The 19,643-nt window shown below is 37.3% G+C and overlaps 2 protein-coding genes across 5 annotated transcripts in view; one reads left to right on the top strand and one right to left on the bottom strand.

Annotated features, from left to right (window-relative positions):
- Nucleotides 1-3,493: 3,493 nt before the first annotated feature.
- On the bottom strand, nucleotides 3,494-8,482 carry mrpl48 (mitochondrial ribosomal protein L48). The gene is made up of 8 exons (XM_015341753.2): nucleotides 8,322-8,482; nucleotides 8,016-8,068; nucleotides 7,748-7,779; nucleotides 7,428-7,516; nucleotides 5,518-5,687; nucleotides 4,772-4,874; nucleotides 4,074-4,163; nucleotides 3,494-3,698 (listed from the first exon to the last, which is right to left on the bottom strand). The coding sequence occupies exons 1-8, from the start codon at nucleotides 8,340-8,342 to the stop codon at nucleotides 3,624-3,626; spliced, it is 633 nt and encodes a 210-aa protein (XP_015197239.1). The 5' UTR covers nucleotides 8,343-8,482; the 3' UTR covers nucleotides 3,494-3,623.
- A 2,396-nt stretch (nucleotides 8,483-10,878) lies between these two features.
- Nucleotides 10,879-19,643, top strand: part of rab6a (RAB6A, member RAS oncogene family) — a 38,805-nt gene continuing 30,040 nt past the window's right edge. For 2 of the 4 annotated variants that reach the window (XM_015341593.2, XM_006627797.3), the window contains exon 1: nucleotides 10,879-11,274. In XM_015341593.2, coding sequence (XP_015197079.1) covers nucleotides 11,205-11,274 — 70 coding nt within the window. In that variant the 5' untranslated portion in view covers nucleotides 10,879-11,204. The remainder of the gene's footprint in view (nucleotides 11,275-19,643) is intronic. The other 2 variants (XM_006627798.3, XM_006627799.3) reach the window with 1 other exon arrangement.

Raw genomic sequence — 19,643 nt, forward strand, 5'->3', positions numbered from 1 at the left:
ATTTCTTTTACTTACCCCCAGCACTACGTTTCCCCCTCTCTCAATATAAAAATGATAGATATCCATCATAGGAACAACTAATAGGTTTATTCCATGCTGAAAAGAGAAGAGAGAAAACGCAACGTTTCGGCTGTGAAGCCTTCTTCACTATGCATGCTGACGCAGCTACCTACCTGAACGATATCTATTATATTCTGAAATTCAGTCCTAAAAGCAGTATTGTCTTTACCGATTAAAAAACAAAGTCCTAGATAATAATACTGTATAAAATGGGGTTTTCTTTGGAGAGTGTATGTAATCTCTGTGTTATGTAAGTTCAGCATGGTTCCACAGTTAACAGGGACCGCTCTGCGGGTGGTTCGGTCTCTGTTAAGTCATTTTCTTTACAAGCGTACAGCAGCTTCTGAGGGGATCCTGCTTTAGACTACTGATACTGACATCAAAGCTGCCGTGACTGTGGTAACACTTCACTGTAATTGAGGGATTAGAGCCATAAACAGGAAGCTGGGGAAGAAATGCTCGAGAAATAGAACAGAATCAATGGTAATGAGGAGTGATTTTAGAGGAAGGCATTTCAGCTTTAAGTGTTGGCAAGATATAAATGTGATTATTTTCTTAGTGCACTTTATCACATGCAATGCATTTTAAAGAAAACTGGGTGGAATTTTAAATTACTATTTTTTAGGTGGCTATGCGTTGAACCATAATGACACATTTACAATTTTGTTCGTTTCAGATGAAGCACAATATACTTTTAATGTATGTTTTTTGTCACAGCCTTTGCCCCGTGTATGTGAATTCACAATAATTCACTTCTGTGATACTTGAACATGGAAGGAATCCAATCGTTTGCAGACTGTTCTAGTCCAAAAAAGAGACATTTTTTTTTCTTTTTTTCGAGCAGAAAGCAGAACTGGAAGCTCACTGTCCCTGGGCATTTTGATAGCAATGAGTGCAAGCACATGCTGGGTAACATAAAGGAATTGCTTGTTGATTCAATGGGCCAAGAGCCAGCCTGATATAACCAGTGGTCCCTGGGGAAATGACTGCAGTCAGGCAGGCAGTCAACTAAGAATTAGAACTCCTGTGCACTGGAACTAAAGCTGGTTTATAACCAGCTAACACTGTTATGTTGCCTTTTGCAGAAAAAATATTTTTAAACCTAAGCCGTTTCAACATGGGGAGACACAAATTCATGTCAGTTTTTACCTTAGCGGAGTTAGTACTTAACTGCAAAATATTATTCACCACAGGCTCCCTAACCCTATTGTGCTTGCTGTTTTGTCCCTTCTATTTAAAAGAAAATACCCAACCCCTCAGAAACACACATACTGTATATTTACAGTATTTGTATTATGGGAATGAATATTAATGAGCTCTTAATGAAAGTCATAATTGTCTAAATAAAATTCTAATTCAAGATTGCATATATGAAATCAAAGGAGCTATGGACTATTGTAGTAGCTGCTTTGATAAAATCAGAATTGTTATGAACAGTTGTTCCACAAAAAAATATATTGTATATGTTTGCTTGACTTACACCAAAATAATTCAAAATGCACACTCCGTTAGAAATTGGAATGCCATTTCCAGGGAATTGTGGGCTTATCCCATCTCTTGTTTCATCCAAGCCTTAATAAAAATGTATTTTGTCTAGCTCTCTGCATTATTTTTAGACTACCTGACAGTACTTATCAACCCATAGTGTTGTATAGGACAGATGTTCTCTAACAAAATTACCAACAGAAATGAACTGCCATCAGAAAAACAAATTGATCTCTGAAACCAAGGAAACTGAATTATAGAAGAAAACAGTCAGTTTCTTTTCCTAAGACATTTTTTTTTGCATTTCATTTGTGAGAGATATAAACAAGACATCCTCATTCAGCACTTTAAGCAAATTCCCTGACATTTGTTTTCTGAAGCCCAAAACAGTATGTCCTGGGATTTACTGAATATGACTCTTGCAAGATTACACATCCAAATGCATGTGGGTCAAATTTTTTCCTCATTCTAATACAATAAGGTGTCTGATAATATACCTTTTGAATGCCTTGTGGTTTTATCACATAAAGATGCACTAACTGTGCTGCAAAATTGTTACTTTTTCATTTGATTCATTCAAGACTATATTTATAAGAGACAATACCCTTAAAGAATGACTCTATAGGAATATATGTTATTTAAGAGACGTTTTAATTTGAACTCCTACATCATGTTTTAAGTGTCAAACAAAGAGTCTGCTTCAGTGAGCTACACACCACCCAGAAATCCTACAGGCTCACAGTAACATTACAGGGCTATGAAACCAAAACCAAGTGAACCACTTGAATGACTGATGCAATGAGACGATCTTCATCCAAACAGTCCAGCTCTCATTATTTATTCATGCTAGTTTAACAGCATTTGTTTTGTAAGGGCTTTGCAAAGATCTATATTCACTGTCAAAACCCATAAGCCTCATCAGGTGGGCAAAACTGGCAGAAAAATACCTTCCCTTTAAATATTGGTATTCAAGATCATTTGTCTGTTATTTCCATGCCATTTGGAGACTGCCATTAAGACTACCTATCTTAATTATATTATTGTATGCATTGTACATATACATTTTACAACATTTTTGCTATAATGCGTATTTAAACTCTGAAGGTCTATTTGCATATCAGACATTAATACAGATATTTCTAATTGTAAAGAAATAATTATAACTGGAAAAATGATCAATTAATCAAAATGATGCCCAAAACTTCTAATGATTATCCAAAATGTATATTTCCAAAATCATAGTTTTATAGATGCTTAGTATATTTTGGATTTTTTTATAATGAAATGTTAAAAGAAGAGATACAGATTTATCAACATCACAACAATAAATCCCATAAATTAAATGAGATATAATAAAAGTTATATCACACCTTATGACACAAAAATAGCAAATCTCATCTTGGCCACCGAGGACACAACTAAGATGAGTTCTTCATATTATCTTGAAATAAACATTTTAATTAAATGTTTAAATTACCAGACTTGAACATTGAAGCAGAAGATAATTAACTTGCCCTTCATCATTATTGATAATCCATATAGTTTCTAAGAAATGTATTCAGCAAAGGAAGTTCTAAATTTTATTAATAAAAGAGATTAAAGAATTTGATGTAAGCCTCCCTTAGGGTAATTTCAACTTGATGCTCCACATATAATACCACTTTTGTAATTTGATAAGGCAGTAATTTAAACAATACTATATCCAGATTTTTGATTGTTGTGAAGCAGCCCTTTAAGAATCATTTTTACCAACCCTAACCCACAATTTCCTTAATTGTCTCCACACCAATTATATGCTGATATAACAGATAGTAGAAAACTAGTATACATAATTAAAGCGTTTGAAAACAATCACTGCCCAGATTAAACCATCTAAATGAATATGGAATGTGATGTTTTTGTAATCACCCATCGAACTGTCATTCAGGCAAAAATAACATGGACCAGATAAACGGACACATCGATTTTATTGATTCATCCACTTCAAAGGTTGAGAAAAGGTCACGCTATAAGGGTGACCTTTGACCCAGGGCTACAGAGGGAGGCTGTTTTGTTGATGGAATTCGATGTTGCTTTGCTCAGCTCATTTGTGCAAGCAACCCCTCAAGCTCTGGGCGAGCTTTAAAACGGGCGTAGAAGTCTTCTTCTGTATGCTACAAAAAAAAAGACCAGAACAGTGATCAAAATGGTAAGGAGGACATATTCATAGTACCACCCTTTTGATGGATAATCTATATTATTTACATGATTGTTTTTAGTGTACATTATTAAAAAGTTATTTATTTGTTATATATATATATGAGCTATGGGGCAGACTCTGCAAACTCCATAATGGCTGTCTTGCCTACAGTACTTGTGATGAAAATTATTGTTCTAATCATATGCAAAGATAACGTGAGATCATCAGGCAAACAATATAAATCTTAAGATGCACATTCAATCACTTCAGGAAACAAGTCCCTCCCTCCCCTTTAATTCACAGAAACGTCCTGTAAGCCATGTAAGTTTGCCATTACTGAAACCCCTACCTCTCTGACTGAAAACTGGACTCCCTCAGGCTGATTTCGTAGAAGAACCTCAACAAACACTGGAGCCAGCGTGGAACTCAAACCACTCAGCTACAAAGAGAGATGAAGGAAACTGATCAGCGCTAAATAAAACACTACATCCAATAAGCAAACTATTTCATTCTTATCACAATTAATTACATGAAGATCAAGTAAAGAAATCTTAAGCAGACTGTGTGGCATACATCACAAAGCCTAATCCTAAATGTTCAATTTAGTGGCACAATTAAATTCATTAAATGACTTTTAATGGCCTAGCAAATAAAAAACTAAATGGTCACACAGGCTGGAGTTTGGGTTTACAACAAGATGCTTGAAGGCGTATTAGCAATAAAAAATAACTACTGGTAAATTATTAACAATAACTGTAAATTGTAAAGGCTGGAGTTGTAAATTCTTTCAGACACAACTAAGGCTTCTGACAGCAGAATATAAATCATTAAAGCCATTAGAAAACTTACAATTCTCATTTTGTTCAGTGTATTATCCATAATAAGCAACATTTTGAAAGCTTTTCCTGACCAAGAGCAGTTGAAATCAGCTAATAACTGATTAGCTTCCAAGGCAATGACAGGCACTGATAAGAATACGTAGAAATAAATATAGCATTAGAAAATTGTTTATGTTTCTTAAAAGCAAAGCACAGAATATTCCTTTACCTGCACAACCCTCTCATGTGTTTTGAGAACAGCATCCACATACATCTTGGTGCCCTGCTCCTGCAGAATCATTAGCTCTGTGCTCTTTGTGGGCAATGCATAGCTAACAGGAAAGCACAATGGTGAGGGGATTGATCATAGAAGCTCATAGAAACTCTGCTCAGACAATACAACCCTATGATGTGGTACTAATGTCAAATGATGTCTACAGTCTTTGACTAACAAACTAGCCTTTTTTCCTGGGAGGACACTGGCATTATTTTCCCATAACAAACCAGATATTTACCGATATTATAGTCTGCTGTTCCTACAGTTTGACACTGATGAATATTCCCTTCCCGTAGTACTGGTTCCAAACATACTTCTAAACTTGGATAAACAGCAATATCTTTCCTACCCCGTATGATTTCAGATCATGCATTTGAAAACCTACATTGCAGTAGGCAATAAAAAGGAACTTACTTAAGCTGGTAATAAAGCACTAATGTGATACAAAAGAAAAGCTGAATTGTTTGAATTCTAACCAAATGCTTCTTTGACTTTTCCCCACAGGGGATGTCCACATTATTATCCCCCCCCACCCAAGAGAGTTTATAACTTTCTTCTCAACATCATCGCTGGGGTTTCCTTGGATGATGATTAGATTTATTTTTCTTCTAATTGTAATTATTTGTCTATTTATACATGCTTCATTATATATTGTGTCTTATTACTTCAGCATGGGGTCACAAGAAACCCCCTATTACCTCTCATCCACTGTGATCTTGAGGCGGTTGCAGAGTCTGTGGACATACTGAGCGTAGTGTTCAACTAAAGTCATGTCGTGGCCCGACACCATCACATTCAAAATGCCATACTCCCTGTCTGTTGCCGATCGAATCTTCTTCACCTCCAACTTCTCCTTCTTCTTTTTAGGCTGTAGGTAGCACAGGAGAATGTCAAAGGAAAACTAAAAGTATACCCCAAATTGCTTATACCTGATAAATAGTTCAATTTATAACTTCCTTGGGGAGAAAAAGAAAAAGAAAATCCATATGCACAGCCTGCAGGACTTACATTACAGTCTCAAACTGTTCTTTAAATCACTGGCAACAAAACAATACAGTACAAGTGCAAGCTGTGAGTAGACAGGATTTACAAAGCAGGGTAAACAGCTGCAGATAAATAGCCACCATTTGTTATTTTATCACAGCTTATTGCTAATGTTATTAGTCATCTGCCTCATTAGTTAGCTACTGTTGTGCTCTATTGCATACTATGCATTATGGCAGTGCAATACATCATCCAGGGTAATGAACATTGGGAATCTACAGCTCAAAGCTTGGCCTAAAAGTTGCTGTAATGAACCAGAAAAATAACACTCCTGTGGCTACAAAATGGTTTGCCTCCCCCTCATAAATCAGTCTAGCTTTCACACGAGATCCTTTGTCATATTTTAAAGAATACCTTATCCAGCGTTTACTGCAGTTCAGTTCACGTTTGTCATTCCAGCCATATACAAGTAGATAGTGGAACAAAATGTGGATAATTACAGCTGGATAATTACAGCTACCTCTGGGAGGTCAAATTATTTTCTGTATTTAAAAAAGGATTTCCATCACCTCCATGTTCACTTAGCAGTTTAAGTTTTTTTTAATATACCGATATTTCCATATTCATATTTCAGAGGTTATTGGAATCAAGGAAATATGAGATTGTTACAAAAGTGTGTCCCCAAATGTTTACTAATGTTACTGGCATCTTCCCATACAGGCTGTCTCAATTTGTCAGCATCTTAAAAGGTATTAAAATGGAATGTTAAAAAAAAAACATTTAAATGTGATTGTAATCCTGAACACAATCCTGTTGCAATAAGTTTTTTCTAACCTTGTGCATATATTCCTTCATAAACAAATTAGGTATTAATTCATGACAAGTAGTTTTTAAACATACAAAATGTTCCCTCCAGTAAAAGCAGGTTCTTCAGATTGCAAGAGGTAAGGTACATGTAAACACACATGAAAAGAATATCTTTCAATGAACTACAGGGGGCAATGTTAGACCGTGCAGTCAACTAAACAGTTTTCTCACAATAACTGATACCAGAACTGGCTTTATAATTTATAATAATTAACTGCACTTTATATACAGTATATAGCTCTTTTCATTCCAAACTTCTTTACATATAAAAGGGCCCCAATCCTCTACCATGTGGTGCACAGCAGGTATTACTCACCAGCAGCCCCAGTGCACAGCAGATCAGGTGTAGAGGTGAGAAATTACTTCACCAGCTGAATTAAGGGAAAGGTAGGTAGGCAAGCGTAAAATGTAATTCAGCCAGGACCCCAAGTTAGAACCCCTCCTCCTATGATCAGTGCTATGAAATCTTAATTGACCAAGTTGTGAAGACCTTGGTTTAACAGCTCTTCAGAATGACAGCACTTCCTACAGCACAGTGGCCCCGATCACCATAAGTGGGAATTGAATTCGAAACTCTGTTCCACTGGGAAGAGCACCACCTACTGGTCGACCACTGACATCACCCATCCTACTACTGCCCGGGCCCAGGCTTGTTTAGCTACTGGAAATGTGAAGATGGTGCACCTTTAACAGAAACAAAACATATTCCTAGGAACAACAACTTCAGTATAATATTGGATATAAAATAGAATCTTACCACTTCCTTAGGTAGTAGATATTTATACCTGCCAATGCCATGAGTTGGCATGGACCTGTAATGTCTTTCATTGCTGTGTAACACTCCACCTATGGAGAAACAGAGCTCAGAGTCACCATGCCTGTGGCTTTGAAACTACATCATGAACCTGCCTGCATACAACCTTCAAAATTGCACAAATACAACGCAATGACCAGGACAATACAACCTAAGAAAGAGCACAAAAGCCATAGTGTAGTAAAAGGAATACTATTTGGTGAATAATGCAAACAAAAGTGTTAATTTATACATGCAGTACATGTCTGATAGCGAAGTCTTACCTAATAGTGGACACTGTTTTGAAACAGCTAACCTAAAAACAAAGATAAAGTAAAGTCAGCGTGACATACAAAAGCTGAGTTTTTTGCAACTAGAACCGTTCACCGAGGTTCAAAAGAATGGAAATCTCATTGGTATATATATATAATTATAAACTTTAATAATAATTGATACATTAGATGTTATACATGTTTACAAGTTATCCAGAACTCCATTAAGAAAGGATGTACATAACAAAACGCGAGAGAGCTCTTATTAATTGTATCTTACCTAAATATCGATACAACTTGCTGAAACTCCTTTGCATGTCTTACAATGGATCCCTGCGATAATAAAGTACAACGTAAACAACGAACGGAACAATTACAGCATTTAATTTATATAAATCTAAGCACTGATATGCAGATATAAATTAGACGTCGAAAGCAAAGTTATACTAAACGTGTGCGAATCCAACAACAAAAGTAAATTACAATCACATATTAACACCATGCGCAGAAGGCAAAAGTGACCTTCCGGTATAAAGCCACGATCCTTTCTAAACCTTAGTATTTGGTTATTTTTCCAAATTATTACCTTCGTGAAAAATGGATACATTTTTCCAATAGATCCTTCTTATCTTAATAACAGCACAAATACAACAGAAATGTACTTTTCGTTAACTATTAAGGAAATTGGATAACGAAAATACATTGGTCCACCTCGTAAAATGCAGTCGGGGAAACTCAGACACAGAAAAATACGTTCCGCTTTCCCAAAAGTTAAGGTGAAGTATTTCCCATCATCAACATAAAATAAGATTTGTCTTCACTTGATTCTTATGTTAAAGCAGTTAATTGCCCTCAGTCATTAATAATAAAGTATGAGTTTAATAAATCGGTACGGTGGTGGCTTTTTTCAGAATGGACCACAGGCAAACTTAAAATAAATCAGATTTCAGTGTTTTCCATTTTTATCTTTCAAATACAGGCAAACGCGATAAAGGAAAAAAAAACTCTGTCATGATCTAGAAGAGATGAAGTCAATGATTATACAAACACAAATTCAATGGTATATTAACTGATATAATTTTGTAACTCCGGTTTTGTTACCATTGTGAAACAAATAAGTCAAAAGTCCTCATACAAACACCGCTCGTACATTATAAAGCTGAATTTTTATTTATATAATCATTTACCTAATCTCTTCTAGATCTTGATACGTTTTTTTTCCATTATCGAGTTTACCTGTATTTGAAAGATAAAAATGAAAGAAAAAAACACGGAAATCTGTGATTTATGTTAAGATTACCTGTGCTCCATTCTGAAAATAACCACCAGCGTACCGATTTATTAATCTCATACTCATGTGTATACGTATGTAGTTGAACTGTAATTTAAGTTCACTGCCGCACGCAGGAGGTGGAACGTTTGTTTTGTATGTAATATAATCAATCACTTATGTTTAAACGAAATAAAGATGATGTCATCGCAAAAATATGTTTTCAGACAGGTGATCAACACTTCACACCCTCCTCAACTGTTTCTCAATCGGTGCTGTTGATGATGGTGATGATGGCAGCACCCAAAGTCCAAATGTGACGTTGCAGTGTGGTTTACGACGATAACGTGGCGCTCTCTTTGCTCAACCAAACCCGACGGTCAATTATGCCCGCCCTTCCCGAACACCTATTGGTTACTTCGCATTTAAAGGAAAGCATATCGCTGGACACTATTGGTTTAGCTCTGTACCATTTCTGTCAAGGGGGACGTAAACAAAGACAAGGAACCCCGCCCCTGTCAGAGGTCTGTCTGTGATATGTTTAAAACCCTGCGAATTTTAACGACGTCCATACTAGTTGTGGCCACGGTTGTGTTCTTAACCTTTCAGCTCTTGTTGTCTAAAACGTTAAAGAGCGTTTTGGGGTGAAAACCGCCTCATCAATATAAGAAGTTATTATTATTAAGATGGCTTGCCATTTTTAAAATAATAATGATAGATAACATTTAGTAATTAATAATTGCTTACACTTATATAGTACTTTTCTGGACACTCCACTGAAAGTGCTTTACAAGTAACGGGGACTCCCCTCCACCACCACCACCAATGTGCAGCCAACATGCGCCAGAACGCTCACCACACTTCAGCTAATAATGGGGAGGAGACCAGAGTAATGAAGCCAGTTCATAAATGGGGATTATAAGGAGGCCATGACTGGTAAGGGCCAATGGGAAATTTGGCCAGGGTGCTGGGGTTACACCCCTACTGTTTTCAAGAAACACTCTGGGATTTTTAATGACCACAGAGTGTCAGGGCCTCGGTTTTACATCTCATCCGAAGGACAGCACCTTTTTACAGTATAGTGTCCCCATTTGGACCAACATAGGCCACAGGGTGAGCACCCCCTGCTGGCCCCACTAACACCACTTCCAGCAACCTTAGTTTCTTTCCCAGGAGGTCTCTTATCCAGGTACTGACCAGGCTCACACCTGCTTAGCTTCAGGTGTTGCCAGTTGTGAGTTGCAGGGTGATATAGCTGCTAAATCATCTACTAACTATTTTTAGTAATAGTTTAGGAATTACAAGTACTATTCATTATAAAACCTACAATGTACGGAATTAAATGTGCAATTAATTTAATTCTTGCTTATACTTAGAATGAAGTAGCTGGAAGTTTAAATTTGTTCTACTCAAGGTTATATTTGAACAACCTAAAAATCATAAATGGGTTGTCTTTGACGTACTAAAGAAGATGATTTAATTCATATTTCACAACATATTTAGGTGAGCTCTTCTTTGTATGAAAAATGATTATTTTCAGCCACCCACGATAAAATTATCCAGTATAATACCCAGAAACTACAGTCTGGGACAATACCACATAAAATAAAAATATATTGGGATGTACAGTAACAATGATTAAAAAAAAACAAGTTCTGCATAAACAGGAAATAAAACAAAACGGTTTTCGTACTATTTCATACGAAGGCCGGTCTCTACGGAATCTAGAGTCCTGTTACAAATCCCAGACTTCCAGTGGGGGAAAAAACGGGAAGAAGCTTCCGCCACACCCAATATGGCGACAAGACTGCGAGGCGGGTTTCGGATTGGCTGAATGTTCCTGTCAGTCAAATTACGAAGAGAGGGCGGTAGGGCGGGTAGCAAGCTAGGCTGTGGTGAGCTCCCTAGTAACAGAGTGGAGGAGGGTGAGGTAATTCCGAGAAGATTCTGCTGCACCGAGACAGACAAAAAAAAAAGTCTATTTAACAGGGAGGAAAGACTAGGAAGTGGGGGAGAATACTTTTGAGTTTCGCTCAAATTCCGTAGGTCTGAAGTAGAAGCATACTGCCTTACGAAGGGAGAGCTGGTAGTTTTGTTTTTTTTTTTGCTCTCCAACTTTACGAAATAATAAAGTAGAGTGTGCTTCCCAGACCGTCCGGGTTTTTTTTTTTTGCTTCGCCTTCTTGAATTGTTGCAACCATGTCTGCGGGAGGAGACTTCGGAAACCCTCTCAGGAAATTTAAACTGGTCTTTCTAGGAGAACAGAGCGGTAAGTGCATACTTTTTCGTCTTCTGCGGTTTACATAAGCAGCGGTCGGGGCGAGTCCTTTCAAATCGGTCCCCACCAGCACACCGAGAGTGCCGATTTGATTTTGTCGCATTAATGAGTAGAAATTTATTCTACCACCACCTACTGTACAGCAACAACTGTCTTTCCTGCTGGCCCCGAAGTAGGCTTACCTTGTTGGTGTAAGGGAGTTATTTCATCATCATCACCGTGCTGGAGACATTTGGCAGCTCATCGCAAACAGAACCAGTAGCTACAGATTTAAGTAGCGGCAGGAATAAAAAAAAAACGGATTTATTCTCACCGCCTGCTGTCCTTGTGCCTGAACCGATGTCCTTTCACAAATTATGAAATTAAATCGACCGTCTGTTACATAGCGATCGCACACCCTGTTTTTAAGTAGCGAGGCTATAAAAATGAAACATCATGTGTAACAATGAGGTCCGAAACTGTTTCTCTGGTCACCGGTGCGAAACTGTTAAGTCGTGCTTCTTTTTTTTTTTTGTGCGTGTGCACAATTACTTATTCCGCATCTTTCTTTCGGCAGTCTTTTCAAGTTGAATGCTACTCGGGAGCGCTTGTTGCAGTGACGGGTGGCTGCCAAAAGAAAAAAAAAACACCCCGTCTCGCCTGTCAGGACCCGCAAGCCCACGGTGTTCCCACAATCGCTTCTAATCCCCATCCGACCGCATGAAATCTGCTCAGTTCCTGCGAGCTAGCTTTCATTAACAAGCATGGGTTTAATTGTGTGGGGGGGCGGTATGAGTCCATCTGCAGTGTTGGGTTAGTTACATTAGACGCTTTCAGTTGGCTGTGATTTAGGAAATTATTTTTTTAGATGGGGGGGGTGGGAACGTAGATCCTGCTTGGGTATAGACGACGACACGTCCTTGGGTTGGGATGTGAAGTGCTTGCTTTTCAGGGTCTGTGTGGTGCAGTCTGCCGATCAATTAGTTCGTGATGTAAGCGTGTCTTGATTATGAGGGTTAGCTCCCACCGAGCAGGGCGTCGGGAGCAGGGCCCTTCACCAGCCCAGCGTCTGCTCGTCTGGCTCCGCGTCTAGCCGGGAAGAGCCAAGGTGCAGCTTTCCCTGCCGGCAAATCAGCGCCTTTCTCTCTCGCCGGCTCCGATCGGGGCTTACATCGCGTCTGGTGGATCGTCCACCCAAATACATTAGGATATACAAGGCCGGCGTGATTCCTTCATCGGGTTTTTTTTTCTTCTGAACCCTGAATTTATGTTAAATAAGTAAAAGCCTTAACATTTGGGAACGCTCTGACTCCGAATGCCCTATTCTTGTTTTGTGTTCGTACCCAAAGAAGTTCGCGTGTTTCTCTAGGCAGGTTTTAATGGCCTGCCGTGACAGAATGCTGTTCCGGCACTCTTGATTATTCTGTTTTGAACAGTAGACTGTGTTCCATTTGCATTGAAGAGAAAATGTGCAATGCTGACTTCCCAGGAGGAAAGTGCTTGCTGCAGGTTTTTTTTCCACATTGCCTACAGGTTGCCAAACACCGAGTATTTGACAAGCATGCAAAGCACTGGCAAAGGGACGTTTACTCAAGTTTCCCCCCTTCCACACAATCTCTTCCCTTTCCCCCACAACTGTTTGCTGCCCAGCTTTTAAACTGTGCTTGATCTGATGAGTGCAAGTCATGGAAGAAAAGGTTTCCCAACCCTTTCTTAAGTGTAATGAATGTATGTTCAGTTTTTAGCATTCTTTCAATAGATCTTGATTACAGTTGAGCCTTTGGTAATCTGATATACATTCATTGCAGTGTTTTTTGATCTGCTTCTGGGTGTCATTGGCTGTATATTGGAAAGCTGTTTTGTTAAGCTGAACAGCAGTGATAAATGTTTTTTTTCTTATCTGCAGTGGTGAAGCAAGCAGTTGTTGAAACTAAGCCAGCTAGATGTGATTGATAATGAATTATTTATTTTAGATAGACATTGGAGGCTTTGGAGCCAGACATACTCAGCATGACAGAAGTGCTATTTAAATGAGGAATTCAGCAATATAAAATCTTTGAAACATTCCAGTATTTGCTGCAAAATAATTAGATTAGATTTTTCCTTCAGATACATGTATCTCTTTTCAGCATAATGAGATATTGCTGTAATTTAAATACAAGCTTTATGAGTGGACAACCTATATCAACTACTCAAGAACTCTTCTGTCCATTAATAGCCTTTTATTTTTATGTTTTGTTTTTAATAGATGTATGTGGTAGGTTGGGGTAATATTTATTTTCCTGCAACATTTCATTTGTGGAGCTGAATGTGACTCACAAGGTTTCTTGGAACACCATGAATACAATACATCTTTGATTTATGTGTTATTGAAACAACTGAGATTAGTGTAGTTTAGAATAAGTCCTTAAGACCTACATATACAAGCTTTTATGTAAATACAAATTGAAAATTCATTATACAGTTGTATTTAGTTGAAAATGTTTATTAATATACTGAAGCAGTTTCACGTTTTATATTAATTGATGTATTCAGCATGGTTTGTGCATAAGCTGTCAGTAAATCTATAGCTCAGATATTTATCCTGGCTCACTAAAGTTTTTACTTGTGTCTTGTGTTACAGATGTCTTTGAGCCTTTTCAAATGTGTGCTTCTACAGCACAGTCATGTTGAATTCCTGTCAAGGGTAAATTGTAAAATGAAATTTGCAGGTCATGTTTTCAATTCTGCTGTTTTATACTAATTTTAATGGAAATAGGTACACATGCCGATGCAATTTCATCTGATAAAACTGCACTAGGTAGAATTTCAGCATAGTTTTCATGGGACATTTTGACCCAATACAGTGACTATGTCGTCTGGTGTTTGCACACTCAGAAATGGGGAAGGATTATACTGTGAAGTGGAACTGCAAGTTACAACACAAAATGCTATTGATTCTTGAATTAAAAGGGTGCCTCAGATAAAGACTGTGCTGCTTTTATCTGGTTCTCAGGGCTGAGTTTCTGAGTTCACGCCTGGAGCCTTGAAATTACCTCAGTGTCAACCATGTTCCACACAGAAAATAGGTCACAGTAATTGCTTTATAAAAGGGGAATTGCTTTCATAGTTATAAATCACTGATGTTACACTCAAGATTTTTCCCTGTTTTCTTTTGTTTTCAACTAGCTGTTAATCATGCTTGAAAGGTGTATAGGGTAGAGAAAGAGATGGGGAAAAAAAGTTTACCTGGGTTTAACCTGGTTACTGCCTAGCTGTGTAGTTCCACAAGTGTATGTTCAATTGCCAGAGCTGCTTTTACAGTTGTAGTTGTGCTTGCTTGCTCATGTGATTTCCTGTATACATATGTATCTGCAGCTCAGTCTGATACAGGCAGATGATTACCTTCCACAGTCCAGTAACATTTTACACCCTAGAATAATTTCACTGTATGACATCCTACAAACGCTGGAAAAAATGTTGAACAGGAGGAATCCATTCTCTTTTGTTATTAGTAGCTCATTGATTAGAGAATCTCACTGAGTGTTTTCTTGTCCAGTCACACTGTGTCACTATCCACAGCATTGCCTGGTAATATATTGCCATCTTTTGCCTTTTTGAGTGATACCTATGTCTCTGGTACTTTGATAAAGAGAATAGATTTAGAATGACCTGGTGCTTTCTGTACATATAATGTGAAGTCATCTAGCAGTACTGGTTTCTGATGTTTTTTCCCCAGAGTGCTAAATGCAATATAAAAGAATGGTTTAATGAATAGTGCATTAAACACATTTTCCAAATTTCCCACATTTTTCCTAAACTGCTGAGGTTGATCAGTGAAACACTGCATCACCGAGGACTAATGGGTTGAATTTCTTAAACATAGATATGAAAACAAAATCCAAGAAATTGTTACAAACTTCACATCAAAGAATCATGAAACGTTTTCAATATGAAATGTGAAAAGCAGTCAAACTAAAAAAAAAAGAATGTTAATATCAGCTAGAGCTCAGTATAGCTTTCTTGAAGACATATCATTCTAATCCTAGCACTACAGTGTTCTTATGGTCTCCTGTTGGAAAATCTGCATTTTGTTCAGATCGACTTGCAAGAGCTTAAAAACTGTTGTTTTCTAGGATTTGGTCAATGCATCTCTGAGTTCTGAGGTTGCCAATTTCTACACCATGGAGATTCTTTCACATTTCCTCTATCCTATCGGTGGGTTTCAACAGCGCAGGAGTCGGTATAACACTCACTGTGATGTCTCCACACACATGCTCTTCTGGCAGGTCTGTTAGGGGCAAAATGCCCTTCTTTGGTGAATGACACACTCCAGCCCTCTCTCTGCTGCCAGCGCAAGTGTTCAATGACCAAAAGGCGATGGCAATTTTGTCTCTCAGCTGTCAACATTACTCCTGAAGGACTTCGGGGCATTTAGATCATTTTCATGTAGACAGTGAGCTACAGTCATTCTGCTGACACACAGGTTATTTTTCCTTGCTACTGCAGTCTGAAAATGATTGCAAAGATGTGTCGGGTGGATAACACAGTCCTGGGCCCTTGTGGTGACCCTGTACCTTCCAGGACGGGACTGTTCCTCGCACTTCCAGTTTCCTGCTTTCTCTGGTCTAGACGGCTGGTGGTTGAACCTGAATATATTGTACACCTGGATACTTTTTTTCTAGACAGGCTTCCTTCTATCTTGCCAGGGGCACCTGAGGCATTGTCATTACTCCAGTCATTCCTTTTGCTGCTCTTGCATTTAAATAAAATTCTTATTCTTATTATTTTATGCATTTAAATAAAAGTCTTAATCATCTCATGTTGGCAGTTTGGCCTTATATACCAAGTAATTAGCACATTTTGACAGTGTTTGTATGTAAGAACATGTCTTGAGCTCAGTATTTTGTTATACCTTTAGAAATGACATGATTCAATCAACAAACCTTTCTGCTCATTATTTTGGATATAAATTACTTTATGCACTTAATGAGCTGTTGTTGTAAATCATAAACTGCTAAGTTTTCATTATACACCAGTATGTATTAAAAGACGTTCTGTTTAAGTATTAAATGTCTTCAGACTGAGACTGAGGCTTTATTCATTATAAGGATATGAAGCTGCACAGACAGTGAAATGGCATAGGTCTACTGTTTTAGATTGCTTGGATCAGTATATAGGTTTAGACATCTGACAGAATAGTAAAGGAAAATAAGGGAATATATCCACCCTGTGATCTTAGAATTACATCACTTAAAATGTTTTACCGTCTCAGAATTAGTTTATATTTTATGCGCAGTTTGTCTGCTTACAAGACAGGCCACACTGGGATATGTAAAAATAATTCATGAGTTAGAAGGCAGGATGGCTATGCTTATGTCATGGTAAGCTTGCATTGCAAGCTCGTGTCATCGATTTTTCATTTTATTCCTGCAAGTGATTTGCATTGCATTTTTAAAAATTGGTCTTAAGTCAAACACAACAGAAAAAGACTTGGTGTAAAAAGATGCGCTTATTGTATGGTGGTGTGAGGGCAGAGGTAAATTAAAATTCCATCAAGGATAAAAGGGAAAATAAAGATTTGATGTGTGAAATAAATCCCTGGATGAGAAATTACTGCTCTTTATTCATGGCTTCTTAAATGTCTGCTGAAGAGAGCTTAGCTGAAAACGCAGTGTTTCATTCAGTTAAATGAAAAAAAATCCCTTTCAGGACGTTTATTTCTCCTTTCACTGTTTTTAATTAATTTTCTAATAATTTTCTATGTGAAATTAGTCTGCATTTTGAGATGTTCTTTTTCTGTTTCATTACAATGAAGTAGCTTCACATTGTGGGAATTTGTATAACTAATTGTTGAGTGCTTTTGGTCTTTGCTACTGATTTTACTTTGCAGGATCTATCTGAAATTACCAGAGATGGGGAAAAAATCAAAATAACTTCCTTTGTTTCCAGCACAAATTGCATACTGGTTCAAATGAAATTACTCTTTTTGAAATATGCCCCCAGAGAACAGCTTTTTACAGTTGATATGTAGTAGCAAGTTTAGAATTCATTTTTCCTTTTTTCAAAATAAAGAAAAATCATCTTAATTCCAATAAATCAAATATATCTGACTATTGAAAAGTTCCCCATTTATATTTGTATACCCAGCCTATAAGGAAATGGTCTTGTTTTTTGGGTCAGGAAAACAAATCAATAGAACTACAGCAGTAACACTATATAAAATGAAACTTATGTGAAGCAGAATTTTCATTTTAGCTGTTGGAAGTTGAGTTAAATGACGAGCGCATTCTCCATTACTAATGTAAAGTTTAAAATGTATTTCCACCTATAGTTTGTTCAGTCTTTGAAGCATCACATCATGTTGTTTGGAGCCTTTCCAGCTTGGCACCACTGTATTGGAATAATTGACAGAAAAAATTAGAATTCCTGAGAGGTAGCAGTATTTATTCTGGATGAATAATTTTGGTTTACATTAAAAACAAAACTGCAGGGTGGTAGAAAAAGAAGTGTATTGCCGCCCATCAGATTATATTCTTATGGTCCTAGGGGGCAGAACCCCAGAAAAGAAAGTGATTCCTTTATTGGTCTTTTATTGAAAATGTGCTGTCTTTTGATTTTACTGAGTCCAGTGAAAAATGTTGGTATAACAAATGATAAAGAACAGAGGATGATCTCAGCAGTGAAGCGCTGAGATTGAAAGTGAGATAAAGGAAGGTGCTAGCCCCAGGTCTAATGGAATATTAAAGTTAAGATCATTGAGTTCTTTATATAGCATGTGTATTTTTTTTATGTCCAGTCACCCAGCAGTCGTTCAGTAAACCACAGAAAGATGTGGCAGAGAATTACTTTTAACTAAAAGTTAATGCTGTGCCAGCTCTGATAACTTTTTAGATAAATTGTCCTCAGAATAGTTAACTCCTCATTAATCACTGCAAATTGATATTACTTTTTCCACTACACTGACATGCATTAATATATATTTAAAATATCTGAGCAGTTTTTAAAACTGATCACCACTGAGAACAGGCAGCAGAGTTGTATGAAACGCCCAGGATGTCCCAGGTTCCAGCTCAGATCTTATTCAGCAAAGTCTCTCTTCTGAGGTTTTCTGCTTGGCCCCTTCTGACTGTTGACTCGGTGGTACTACTAGCAATGTGTATTTCAAAGCATTGCGGGCCCTGGGGGAAATAGGGACATCAGGAAAATTGGGGATTATAATGTGGACAAAGGAATCAGGCGATTGGGACAGTGGGATTAGAAGGGGGATTGTAGTGATTATGGAGGTGTGTGGAGAGCATGTCCATGAGCACCGGAGATGCAGAAAAACAATTTCCCTGCAATTGCAGTGGATGTGTTTCCATTAAATGCTTTTAAACAAGTACTGTATTTAGAGTGTTTTTCTAGCTCAGGTCTAGATTGTACAGATGACATAATCGTATAGGAAAGCTATGTTATATAAGATCATTTTAATTAGAAAGTCAGTCTAAGACTCTACATGTTAATTAAGGTCTGATTGCATAAAATGTCTACTATGTTTGCTAGAAGTAATAAGTACTGACTACAGATGCATGAAGCAGTTGTAAAGTAATTTGGATTGAGCCTGTCATGGAACAGGTGGTTTAATTCAGATGCTTGGTTGTATATTGTACAGATTTCTCAGTTTTGAGAAGCTCATAAATTACTGCAATCAGTAGTCAAATGTACACTGTTTTTCTGTTTTTTTTTCTCTATATAGCAATGTAATTCTGTAAATAGTTGCAAAACCTTTTTTAAAGAATAAAAATCTAATTTCAGTGAAATTGTGCTCAACAAAGTGCATGTAAAATATTTCCTTTGTTCAGAAAGTAGTTCCCTTTGCATTTCAAATATTCATAAACCCTGTGAAAAGTATTAAGGCTTGCTGTGATTAGATCAGTGCCTTTTTCTTCTGTAAGTACAGCTGCCACATTATCTACATGATTACCTAACATGCAGTGCTTTTTGTGCTGGACCTCTGTGCTTTGATGGTAAGGATTAATTAGTATACTGTGTATGAGATCATAGTTTTCTGACATTTAGGATCATTCTCAATATTTGATGCCTTATGTATTCTCTTGGACTTTGTGTTTCAAAGAAAGACTTGTACCTTCCAAAGCAGAGTCAAATGTTTATATTAAGTGTATTGCCTTTGACCTGTGAAGATCTTGTGCTGCTTAAAGACATTATTCCACCCTGAACATATTCTGAGCTCTGTACAGAAATGCTTTTGATTTAATTTAGTAGCTTTTATAAGGAAACAGTTTCTTAGTCATCCCTAGTTGCCATCCATTTGTGTCATTTTTCTTTGTTACTCCCCATAAAAAGACTAAAATGAACTGTGTCTCCATTTGTGATTTATGACATGAGCCTTGTATTGACAC

This window comes from Lepisosteus oculatus, chromosome 5, assembly GCF_040954835.1.
Source record: "Lepisosteus oculatus isolate fLepOcu1 chromosome 5, fLepOcu1.hap2, whole genome shotgun sequence".
Taxonomy (NCBI): Eukaryota; Metazoa; Chordata; class Actinopteri; order Semionotiformes; family Lepisosteidae; genus Lepisosteus; species Lepisosteus oculatus.

Bases quoted from the DNA above. Each gene is read 5' to 3' on its own strand.
- mrpl48 (XM_015341753.2), bottom strand. From the start codon at position 8,342: ATGTATCCATTTTTCACGAAG. The intron at 4,164-4,771 runs GTAAAGGAATAT...CTCTCTTTGTAG, and splicing joins CACATGAGAGGGTTGTGCAG to CTGAGTGGTTTGAGTTCCAC. The intron at 3,699-4,073 runs GTAGGGGTTTCA...TTTTTTTTGTAG, and splicing joins TCCAGTTTTCAGTCAGAGAG to CATACAGAAGAAGACTTCTA.